The sequence below is a fragment of the Tupaia chinensis genome, unplaced genomic scaffold, assembly GCF_000334495.1.
Source record: "Tupaia chinensis unplaced genomic scaffold, TupChi_1.0 Scaffold139871_1, whole genome shotgun sequence".
In the NCBI taxonomy this organism is placed as follows: Eukaryota; Metazoa; Chordata; class Mammalia; order Scandentia; family Tupaiidae; genus Tupaia; species Tupaia belangeri.
Window position 1 is genome coordinate 414,888 of NW_006199750.1, and position 13,155 is coordinate 428,042.

The 13,155-nt window shown below is 40.0% G+C and overlaps 1 protein-coding gene across 1 annotated transcript in view; it reads right to left on the reverse strand.

The window, feature by feature from the left end:
• Positions 1–1,150: 1,150 nt before the first annotated feature.
• The window catches only part of IQCM (IQ motif containing M), a 472,102-nt gene continuing 460,097 nt past the window's right edge, over positions 1,151–13,155 (reverse strand). The window contains exon 14 of the mRNA XM_006162328.2: positions 1,151–1,422. Coding sequence (XP_006162390.1) covers positions 1,307–1,422 — 116 coding nt within the window. The 3' untranslated portion in view covers positions 1,151–1,306. The remainder of the gene's footprint in view (positions 1,423–13,155) is intronic.

Genomic DNA, 13,155 nt, shown 5'->3' on the forward strand with positions numbered 1-13,155 from the left:
ATGAAACACTCATCGTGCAGTTCTCATGTCTATTCATACTCAGTTGTTACAGTATGTGTGTTCTTTTCCTTCAACTATGGATTCTCATTGGTTTCTCCAATCCATTCTCAGGCAGAAGGATGAATGGAATAAAATCAAAGATTTTCAACTAATGTTAGCAACTGTGCTTTAGTCCTTTCAGCACCAAGGCAGGTACACTCAGGTATAGTCTATACTGACTCAGTTTTTCACATTTAAGTGAGCGATGTTGAAAATTAACTGTCACTTAAAACACATTTTGAGAGACCCTTTCCAAAAAATTTAACTAATGAAGGACATTCCAAAATAAAGAAATTCCTTGACATATATAATTTTAGAAAAACATCACATGATTATCTTTTTCTTTTTTTTTGAGGATTTTGCTATAGGGCATGTGCGCTCATCAGAAAGACAGAGAGAGACAGACAGAGAGAAAGCGAGAAATCACCCCTCAAGGGGTATGGCCACAGCACAATCCCTACTCCTCCAGTCTCCTCTCGGGGTCTTGGACACACACACACACACACACACACACACACACTCCTGGGTGAGTTTAAGCCACTGGGTCTAGAACTCGAACCATGGTCAACTACATGGGCATCCAGTGATATAACCATTATGCCATCTGCTGGTCATTCATTATTTAAAAAAAAAAAAAGATAAATCTGGGAGTATTTTATTCCAGAACCATGAGTTTTTGTCTTTTTGTTTTGTTTTATATTTGCTATAGGGTCCATATATTTAATGGAGAGAGAGAGAAAAGGACAAAGAAAGAGAGGGAACACCCCCCCCCCAGAGGGACAGCCATGCTGCAGTCCCTTCTTGTCCACTCTCCTCTCAGAATTTTAGCCACACATGCACATGTTCCTGGCATGGGTCTGGAGCCATCAGGTCCAGAACTTGAACCGCAGAATCAGCCTTGGTCGATCCAGCCACCTTAACCAGCATGCCACCGGCTGGCCACAACAGAACCATGAGTTTTAAGAATAAGAATTTTAAAGTTGCATTATAGCATTTTTCAGCAATGGAACACAATGAATTGCAGTCCAATAAAATGAATACTTGACACTATTGTGAGTTCACTTCAAACAGATTTTTTTAATGAAGAATTCAATGGATGTTGTTCATCCAAAGATGTTCAGAAATTGTAGACTTGTCAAAGTCCTTCTTCATATATACAGAGATGTGTGTTCTCCTGTTGACACAGAACAAATCCAGGGCTAATGTTAATTTCTCTCTTAGGTAGACAGATTCAGCTGCTGAAGGTAACAAGATTGTGCTGAAAAGATCATTCCATTTCTTCTGAGTTATAATACTGTCTCATTTTCCTTTCTCTTATGGATTTGCTCACCAACCTTCCAACAACACGGATGTTAGCTCTTTTGAGGATTGGATGTCCATTCACTACAATACAAAGCATATGATCATATGAATAAATATTCATTTAGTCTGATAAAATGTGTCATGATTTTCAAGTCCTAGACTATTCTAGGAAATGAACTGTGGTGGGGCTAGCCATGCCCAAGAGTACACTGGGCACATTTCCTTCAGGTGTACTACAGCACCTTCTATGTCATACCAAGAGACTCACAGTTACTGCTGAAATGAGGAGTTGAGGAAAGGACAGCAGAAACTGGCTACCACTAATATACAGAATACTTGAAATAAATTAGAAGCAACATGTTTAATCATAAAAAAAGATCTGAAAATGTTTATATTATAATATAACTAGCTCTGATATTGATATTTAAATCACATAAACTATAATTTATATAGATAGATTACTTGTATTGAGTCCTCTTGATGTATAAAGTTACTTTCCAAATAAATAAAAGTCATAGATTTACTGTGGCTACCTTTATACACAGTGATAATTTAGTGATAGGGTAGTGTATCTCTGCTGTTTTGGTATTATAGTTACTAAATAAAAATATAACAACTGCCAAGACACAAAATTAATGCGAACAATCCACATTGCTAAAAGGAAAGGACTTGGTGCAATGTAAGAAACAGGATATTGTGGGGCTCTGTTCACATTGCTCTAGACTGTCGTAAGACAAAGGGCAAGTCTTATAACAACGAAGTTAAATTAGGCCCCATTAGTGAAGAATCTAAATAGGCATTTCTCCAAAGAAGCCATAAAAACGTCCAACGTGTATATGTGAAAATGTGTTCAACATCATTAATTATAGAAATGCAAACTATAACCACCATGAGATATCATCTCATACCTGTTAGCATGCTGAGTACCAAAGGTTTAGAAAGAAATGTTGTCAAGTATGTGCAGAAAAGGGAACCTTTGTACACTGTTGGTGGAAATGTAGATTGGGAAAGCTATGATGGAAAACTCTATAGAGGGTCTCACGGAAATTAGAAATAGAACTACCGTATGACCCAAACCCGGAGGAGATGGAATCGGCACCTCGTAATGAGAGCCGCACTCCCGCGTTTCCTCCAGCATTATTCACAATAACCAAGAGTCAGAAACAACTTGAGCAGCAGTCAGAGGACAAGTGGATTAAAAAACTGTGGTGTGTGAGGCCAGCGGGTGGTGTGGTGGTCAAGGTGCTGGACTCCGACACAGCCAATTTTCATTTAAGTCCTGGACCCAGCAGCTTGAAACTCATGCCAGGTGTGTGTGCCTGCATGCTCAAATCCCAAGAGGAGAATGGAGGAGGAAGGATTGTGGCATGGCCATTCCCGCTGGGAGATGATTTCTCACTTTCTCTCTCCAGTGAGTGCACACACCCCTATAGTAAAAACCTCTCCAAATGAGAGAGAGAGAGAGAGAGAGAGAGAGAGAGAGAGAGAGAGAGAGAGAAGGAAGGAGGGAGGGAGGGAGGGAGGGAGGGAAGGAAGGAAGGAAGGAAGGAAGGAAGGAAGGAAGGAAGGAAGGAAGGAAGGAAGAAGAAAGAAAGAAAGAAAGAAAGAAAGAAAGAAAGAAAGAAAGAAAGAAAGAAAGAAAGAAGAGAGAAAGAGAGAAAGAGAGAGAAAGAGAGAAAGACTGTGATATACAGATACAATGGGATAGTATTTGGGGTTAAAAAAATTAGGTTTCTGACATTTGCAAAAGCACAGATGAACTCGGGGACATTATGCTAAGTGAAATAAGCCAGACATGGCAAGAAAACTATTGCACAATATTTCTTGTATGTGGACTCTAAAAAGAGAGTTGAATATAAAGAGAGAGAGAATAAAACAGTAGCTACCGGACTTGAGGAGGTAAGGGCGGGATATGGGTCAGAGATCACAAAGCAGCAGATATGTGGGATGAACAGTCTAGAGCTCTAATGTGCACCATGAGGACATTTAGAAACACTGTACTGCAATTAGGATTCCAGCTTCATAAACAGATTTGAGCTGCTCTTTATATGTATAAAAAAAAGGAAAACCGTGAACTGATTAATATGTTAATTTGCTTCACTATAATCACCATTGTTTTATCTATGTGTATCCTACTACATCAGGTTGTATACCTTAAATATACATAATGCAATTTGTTTTAAAAAATTAGTTAATTAAACCACATTAAGAGTGTTTATAGAATAATCAGTAGCTATCATTTCCGATGTGAAAGGCAATCACCAATTAGTGTCCTAACCTAGTGCATCTATATGAGATAAGCATAAGATAATTAAGTTCTTTTTTTCAAAAAGAACTCTTTTATTTAACTATTTATTCATTTATTCATTTATTTATGTATTTTAATTTGACCAGAGAGAGACAGAACAACAGAGAGAGAGTGAGAAAATAAGCCTCCAGGTTCGAGACAGGAACTATGGTCAGCCATGTGGGAGTCCACCACCCTTAACCACCATGCCACCTGCAGGCCTGATAATTAAGTTCTTGAGATAAGAACAAGATAAAATGCTTTCCTATTGTGAATTTTTAAAAAATGTTGGCAGAGAGTATGTACACTCACCAGAGAAAAAGGGAGAGACGGAGACAGAGAGAGAGAGGGAGAAAGCATCCCCTAGTGGGGCCTGGACACACGACAATCCCTTCTCCATTTATCCATTCTGTTGGACACACGCACCAGCACCTAGTGTGTGCTTTTCAAGTCACAGGGGCTGGGGGCTCGAACCACAGTTCACCGTGTGGAATACAGCTTCCTTAACGATCAAGCCACAGCACTGGCCCAAAATTTTTTGATAATATACAATGCTGGGCATCCATTTCATCAGGTAGAAGATAGATGAAATACAGGATTGTTGAAAGCAGTTAAAATAGAAACAAAAGTGAATATATGGGCCCAAGGTCTAGCTGTCACATAGCTGTAAGTGAATCCAGGTTTCATATTCAATCTCAGTGTCCTTATTTTGTAAATGAGAGCACCATCTAGTCCAATTGTTGGAAAGACCCAAAGATATATATCAAAAGATATATGGGCATATACCAGTAATAACCCCTCAGTTGTAATAAACATGTCACACTAATGCAAGGGGTTAGCAATGGGGGAACCTGGTGTGGGTGCAGGTGAGGGCGGGTAGGTGGAGGTGAGGGCGGGCAGGTGACACTCTATTTTCTACTCAATATTTCTATAAAACCAAAATAATAAGAACGATAATGTTTATTTATGAAAAGGAAGATGCATGTTTGACACTTCATAAATATTCAAAACATAGGGGTTATTATTATTGACACTATGATACTATAATATGGGCTTTTCAAAGAAATTTGACTAATTCTATCATCTATCATTTCATAAGCTTTTAAAGTAAATAAGCCATCATTTCATTTTAGGAAGGGTAAAATATAAGTATATATGATATATTTGTATCTCTCAAAGTAAATATTCTTGACCTTCATTTTTGTTGTATGGCAGAATAGATTCAGAGAACAATCCTTTTGATTAAAACAAGTCAAATCCTGAATAAAATATTAGATGTGTTTTAACTTCATTGCTAAGCTGGCAGACGGGGACGGAAATGTAGAGGCCAAAAACAACGTGAAATCGTTAACCTTAGGGATCTGAAATGTCAACGACAGTCTTTTTGGTCTGAGGTTTTCTGCTAAGGCCTGGATATCTGAATTCAGTCAATGAGGGGAGTAGGGACAGAAAACGGAGCATAGAATCCACCCAAAATGAAGAGTTTAGCAGAAGACAAAGGGAGGGCTAGGACCTCAGAGGGCTGTACCATCAAAATGAGTAGAAATGATGGAAAGAAAGGAAGAAGGAAAGGGAATGGGAGGGAATGGGAGGGAATGGGAAGGGAGAAAAGAAGAAGGAGGGGAGAGAAAAATCCCTACAGAACTTCAAAGAGAGGGATCAGCAAGGAAATTTTCCTACTTTCAAGAGGCTAGGTAGATAGATCTTAACCCCAGAGCTGGCCCTTGGTTTGGTGTTCCAGTTCATGTCATTTTTATGATCCAAAAGATACTTCAAATAAATTTAGAGTTGGTTGTGCCCTGTGATGGTTCGTTTTAGCGGTCAACTTGGTGGGATTAAGGACCATGTGGATTGCAGGTAAAGCTGGACTTCCAGGTGTGTCCATGAGAGTGTTTTCAGGAGACTGGCCTGTGAGTCTGTAGATGAGGGAGGGGGAGCCACCCTCAGTGTGGGCGGGTGCCATCCAGTCAGCTGGAAACCAGAAGAGAATAAACAAGGAGAGGAATGAATTTCTTCTCTCTGTCCTGGAGCTGGGACTTCTCTTCCCCTTGGACTTTAGAATGCTGGCCTTTTTGGTCTTGGGGACTTACATGACTGGACCTCTAGTTCTGCTTCCACCAAGAGCAGCACCTTCAACTTTCCTGGTTTGGAGGTCTTCAGATTTGGGGCCTTGCTGCCAGCATCCAAGGGCGTTCAGCTCCCAGACAGCCTGTCATGGGATTTCTTAGCTGCCATAATCACATGGGCCGATTCCCCTCATAAATCCCTTCTCCTATAGCGGCATCCATTCGGTCACGCACTGCACGGCATTTCAGTCAACAATGGACTGCATGTATGACTGTGGTCCCATGAGATTATAATGGAGATGAAAATTTCTTATCACCTAGTGACATCATAGTCATCTTAACGTCATAGCTCAACATATAACTCACATGTTTGTGGTGATGCTGGTATAAACAAACCTACTACACTGCCAGCTGTGTACAACTATAGCACACAGAATTATGTATAGTAACTAATAAATGGGGATGCAACAGGTATATGCATTTATTATACTATTCTTCTTTTGATTTTAAGGTTTTTGCCATAGGGCAATGTGTTAGTGGAGAAAGACAGAGACAGTGAGAGGAAAAATGAGAAATCACCCCCTGTGTGTGAGGGGATGGACATGCCACTGCCCCTTCCCTACTCTCCTCCTGGGATTTTGGACATGCATGCACATGCATCCAGCATGAGTTTCAAGCCACCAGGTCTGGGACTCAAACTGTGGTCAGCCACATGGGAGTCCAGTACCTTAACCACTATGCCACCTACTGGCCCCATACCATTCTTTGATTGTTATTTGAGAGTGTACTCCTACTTATAAAAAAAAGTTTGCTGTAACAGGATGCCTCATCTGTCTCGTGTTACTGCATCTCCAATACGTTGTCTTTGCTTGTCCTCGACTTAATCTTGTGTCATTTTGTACATCATGGCCCATCCAGTGGCACAGGAGGTAGCAGTGGAAGACAGCAATGTTGACGATCCTGACTCTCGTGTAAGTATAAGCCAGTGTGTGTGTCTGTGTCCTAGGTTTTAACGAAATACCCTTAAAAGTAAATAAAAATAAAAATTTGAAAAAATATAAAAAGCTTATAAAGATAGAAAGTATTTTTTACAACTGTATAACGTGCTTGTGTTTTACGCTAAGTATGATTACAAGAGTAAAACGATATGAAAGTTTATAAAGTTAAAAAGCTACAGTAAGCTTACTGGGGCATCGAAAAGTCATGATGTATTTTTTCCTGTGCAAATAAATAATGACTTTTCTAGCAACTCAATATTTCAGAAAGAAAAATATTTTTCATAAATATATTGTATCTTAAGTGTACAGCGCCTAGACCGTCTACAGCAGTGTACTAGATGTTCTAGGCCTTCACATTCACTCACCCAGAGCAACTTTTAGTCTTGCAAGCTCCATTCATGGCAAGTGCCTAGACACTTCTTTAACTTTTATTTTTAAATTTATTGCTATAGGGTTTGTGTGCTTCCTAGAGAGAGACAGAGAGAGACAGAGAGATAGAAAGTGAGAAATCACCCACCTGGGGGATGACCACATGGCAATCCCCTCTCCTTTATTCTCCTCTGGGGATTTTGAGCACACACACACACACACACACACACACACACACACACAGACACACACACACACATGTGCCTGGTGTGCTTTTCGAACCACGGTGTCCAGGATTTGAACTGCACAGCCAACTATATGGGATCCAGCACCTTAACCTCCATGCCACCTGCTGGCCCATTAACAAGTATCTATTTCATTCTATTTGTTCAGGTTCATGCTATTCTATGGTCTAAATTAAAGACTTTTCTAAGTCTCCTTTTCCTAGTTCAGAAGAAGTCAAAAAAATTTTTTTACCAGGCAAATAATTATAATCATAACAATTTATAAAGAAAGAAGAAAAGAGAGAGGGAAGGAATTGACCTAACATGGTATCATGGTCCTGTTACTAGAAGATTATCAAAGTCAACCTAAAGCAAACACAGTATAGATGACAACCAATTCAGAACGTATTTTAAGTATTTACATATGGCAGAGGTCCAAGCCTGAAAGCAGGAACGTCCCTCTTAATAAATAATATATTAAAAAAAGAGGATAAATGACTTCGGTTTTATAAAAATTTCAAAATTTTGCTATGAAAAAATAGTACAAGTAAATGGTAAACTGTAAGTAAATTGATCTACACATGAATTTCAAAACTTTAGAAACCATAGTACTATTTATATCACTCATTGAAAGGAAGCCTATGCTATGTTCCATTGTCATTTATCTTTATATGTGTATGTCCTGCTCCTAGATTTAATATGTGAATCTTTAGGTTGACTTTCAGCGTATTAATTAATTAATTAATTAATTTGGACTAGTTAGATTTTACCAGTTGTTACCTTTTTTTTTTTTTTTTTGGAGAGGTTTTTGCTATAGGATGCATGCACTCGCCAGACAGACAGAGAGACAGAGAGACAGAAAGTGAGAAATCACCCCCTCAGGGGATGGTCACGCTGCAGTCCCTTCTCCTCCATTCTCCTCTTGGGATCTTGGGCACATGCACACATGCGCCCAGCATGAGTTTAAGCCACTGGGTCCGGGACTTGAACCGCAGTTGAATACATGGGAGTCCAGCGACATAGCCATTATGCTAACTGCTGGTCCCCCAGTTGTTTCCTTTGGTACTAATGGTTATATCATATGATTGTTCTCCTAAAAGTGTATGTAAAAAACTATGGGAATAGAATTCTTAATATGGTATCATCCTTATATTAGTGGGTTAGAATGCTTGACCTTACTATATTATTTTTCTAACTGCCTGGACAAGTTTCCTCCCTTAGTACTCATGGCTACTAAAGGAAAGGATGTCCACCCATTTCTACACCGCTAGAAACCTCAGGATCCTTCAGGACCAATCCTAAGACAGCCATTCTCAATAAGAGCTCTTCAGCTGGGTTTACATATGAGAGGCTGGGGCTATTTCCATGATCCGAATCTCATTCTCTGCCCAGTGGCTAAACTGTGAAGCTTCAAAGCAAGGACATGGGAGATGAAAATTCAAGAACAATTTTAAGGTTTTTCAATTTGAAATTCTTTCTCATCATATTTTTACTTCAGAAGCTTAAGGGAATGAGTAGAAAATAAAGAATAACAAAAGCCAAAGACTTTAGAGTCCGTGTAAAAGGCAGGAGGAGGTACTCTGAGCTGATTTAAATTCCGGTGTTCCAAACAACTGTATGAGATTAACATAACAAGGAAATCTACTTAGAAAACAAATGGTTAAGACCAAAAAAGAAAAAATAAACAAATACATTTACTCCAAATGCTCTACATAACTTTATGTATTTCTTGACCTTCACTGTTACATCTCTTTGCCATAAAATTAAAGTAATATGCTATTGTTATGATAACCTACTAGGAAAAACTCAAACAAGCACTTCATTATTCATTTCAGTGTATGTTAGGGCAACAGCAGAGTGAAGAACTGCTGAAATACCCCTGAAAAGAAACAACCATAAGAAAAAGAAAAGTCAGCAACAGTTCCAATATATGCGCCCAATGGAAAAGAACAAAGAAGGTACAAACTATTTGGGTTTATAATTTAATGGGAATATACGCATAAAGCACTTGATTTGGATTTGAATGCACAGCAATTTCTCAATAAGTTCTAGTTGTTACTGTCCCCTTTGATTGGAAAAGGAGAGACAATAATAGTTTTTCACTGTCTACCCTAGTAGTATGTATTTATTTATTGGGCTTACTGGGTTTTCACACAAAAGAGTGTGCTTGCTATATAAATGCAACTTCCAAACATGCCAAGAACCCTCTTCCAGTGGCTCACCAGATTGTTTTCTGGAACCTGTCCTCATATGGATATTCTGGATTTAACACTAGTGTACCTACATTCTGATGCGTAGGCCATTGAAAAGTATCATTCTTTTCCTGATCTGGTAGATTTTCAACACACATTACCACCTCCACACATACACATCACCTGAGTTAAATCCTGAGGAAATACAAATTCTTCATTTTGTTAATTCTTTTAGATAAATCAATGGAATAAATCTATGTGGTATAAGCAAAAGGTCTACCAATACACATCCAAACTCTCTCCCTTCACTCCCTTCCTTTCTTACATGAGCAGATCTCTGGAATATTATAAGGTACAGTCTGGTGGAGTCTCTCAAGTTTCCTTCTCCTACACCATCAAGTTAGGCCATGATAACTTCTAAGTAAGCATATTATTTATGGTGAGTATGTAATTTCTTTCCGTAAGTGTCCACATCTATGGAACAGGATTTGTTCCTAGGGTAAATATGCTCACAGTTGTAAACTACCACTAGATGTCACCCTTAGTCACATCTAAGCAAACATGGGGCCATTTGCTGCTACCAAAATGTACTTGTCCTGGGGCTAAGAGCACCAGTGACATCGACTTTGACTGTGATCAACTGGAAACAAATAATGAAGATAATTCTCCAATGTCAGACCAAGTCTGGCCCTGAGTGCCCTCTGATCAGGATAGAATAAGGAAAACCCACTAGTCCTCCCCAGCGAGTGCTTCGTTGAACAGGTGTCCACCTCCAAAGGGCTAACGCACACCTGCCACATCTCTCATCTTTGTCCTACATTTCCAAGCTCCATCATGCCAGAAGACTGACCAAATCACCTTTACCTACCCTTCGATTGTGTTGGTGTCACTAGCAACAATTCACACACAAGAACTTTGCTATTGTGATGAAAACTAAGGTTAGTAAATACATCTTTACCCTAAAGCTCCTACATGGACATAATCCAATTGTTCCCAATTCTTTTTTTCTTTTCTTTTCTTTTCTTTTTTGGAGAGGTTTTCGCTACAGGACGCGTGCGCTTGCCAGAAAGACAGAGAGAGACAGAGACAGAAAGCGAGAAATCACCCCCCTGGGGATTGGCCACGCTGCAATCCCTTCTCCTCCATACTTCTCTCAGGATCTTGGGCACGCACACACACACACCCGGTGTGAGTTTAAGCCGCCAGATCCAGGCTTTGAACCGTGGTCAACTACATGGGAGTCCAGCGACATAGCCATTATGCTAACTGCTGGTCCCTTGTTCCCAATTCTTCACAGTTCATCCTATCATTGCCAAAAGGCCATGGAAGTTAATTTTCACACTGAAAATTTAGCATTTTCCTTTCTCAAAAACACACAGGAATTAAATAGATGAATGCCAGCAACAATTATTGATGAATAAATCTATCTCAAAAACATTTTTGTGTGAGCTGAGTTTATGAGAAACCTCAGTGCTTGTCTTAGGTTCACATGTAGCCCTTCTCTGTTTCTAAAATATGGCCGTCCCTAGGAATAGACTGGCATGTTCTAACAACGACCAAGTCCTTCCTTTCCACAATATTTTTTTTTTTTTTTTGGAGAGGTTTTTTGCTATAGGGCACGTGCACTCACCAGACAGACAGAGAGAGACAGAGAGATAGAAAGCAGGAAATCACCCCCCAGGGGGGATGGCCACGCCGCAATCCCTTCTCCTCCATTCTCCTCTCGGGATCTTGGGCACGTACGCACACGCGCCCGGCGTGAGTTTAAGCCACCGGGTCCGGGACTCGAACCGCGGTCGACTACGTGGGAGTCCAGCGACATAGCCATTACGCTAACTGCTGGTCCCCAAGAACTCAATGTTGACGGGACTCGAACCACGGTCGACTATGTGGGAGTCCAGCGACATAGCCATTACGCTAACTGCTGGTCCCCTCCACGATACTTCTTATGAATTTCTCACACTTCTAAAAAACCATTGTAATTGTTCTGAGTCAATGGTTAAAAGCAACATCAAAAACTTGCTTAATTGGGGGAACAGCAGTTAGCATAATAGCTATGTCACTGGACTCCCATGTAGTCGACCATGGTTTGCATCCCGGACCAGGTGGCTTAAACTCACACCGGGCACGTGTGCGTGCATGCCCAAGATCCCAAGAGGAGAATGGAGGAGAAGGGATTGTGGCGTGGCTATCCCCCCTGGGGGGTGATTTCTCGCTTTCTGTCTCTCTCTGTCTGTCTGGCGAGCGCACACACCCTATAGCAAAAACTTCTCCAAAGAAACAAACAAAAAAACCTTAATTGTAAGCTCCATAGCAGCAGTCATGTTCTCACAAGTCCAAGTTTGTCTGACATTAACATTCTCAAACAAAAGAATTTTAAATCCTTCAGAAAGGAGGTCTCCATTGAGACTTGGTGAAAAATCACGTTCAGCTGGAAATTTTAATGAAGTATTTCTTTAGATTTCTTCAGTTCATTGAACTGGGTGCTGAATGGGTTTGTCTGTTTTTCTCAGACCCAAAGGTTTAAAAAACACACCAGGTGCATGTGTGTGCACATGCCCAAAATGTGTAGATAAGAACATTTTGAATAAAACTGTAATTTTTTACTTTAAAATTACTACCACTGTTTCTTTGGCAGTATGGCATTATCCAAGAACTATCAAGTTTGGTTTTATCACTGTCCCTCTCTTCACACCATTATTTGACCAGAAAAAAAAAAGGTAAACTGTACATGTGCCAGGACCAGCAGATGGCATAATAATTATGTTGCTGGACTTCCACATAGCCGACAGTGGTTCAAGGTCCAGACCTGGTGGTTCAAAACTCATTCTGGGAGTGTGTGCATGCATGTCCAAGATCTCGAGAGAAGAATGAAAGAGGAGGGATTGCATGTGGCCATCCCCCCAGGGGGTGATTTTTCACTTTCTGTCTCTCAGTCTCTCTCCTATACCAAATATCTCTCTCAACAAATAAACAAAAAACATGTACACTTGACTCAAGAGTAGAATTTTTAAAAACTGAATCCAAGTTAGATTTAAAATTGTGGGTTATAGAACCAGCTGGTGGCATGGTGGTTAGGGCAGCTAGATTCCACATGGCCAACTGCATGTGTCTCAGACCTGGAGGTTTAAAAAACACACCAGGTGCATGTGTGTGCACATGCCCAAAATCTTGAGAGGAGAATGGAGGAGAAGAGCTTGCAGAGTGGTCACCCCCTAGGAGGGTGAAGGGTGGATTTCACACGTTCTTTTTCTTTCTTGGGCAAGCACATGCCTTCTATACCAAAAAACTACAAGAAGAAAAAAGTCTGGGTTATAGTCCCCACAATGTAACCCAAATATAAATTAGGACTCTGTATGGTTCTATTTCTGGTATAAAATAAAGTATATGATAAAGGATTCCAATTTGCACACAGTCTCACTAAAAAAGAAACATGTAGCCCATTAAATTTTTTTAAAAAATAATCTTTAGAAAGCTTTCTAATGGTCAATATTTTTACTCATCTATCTGAAAGTCTCTTTAAAACCATATCTTCCATTTCTTTCTCTGTGCATCAATGTTCCCCAATACAAATCGTGAATTCTCTCGGCCACTAACCCCCACAGTTAAGCATTCATGGCAGCTCCTGAAAACCCATCCTTCTCTCTTTCATTCAAACATCAAGAAGCATCCCCATTG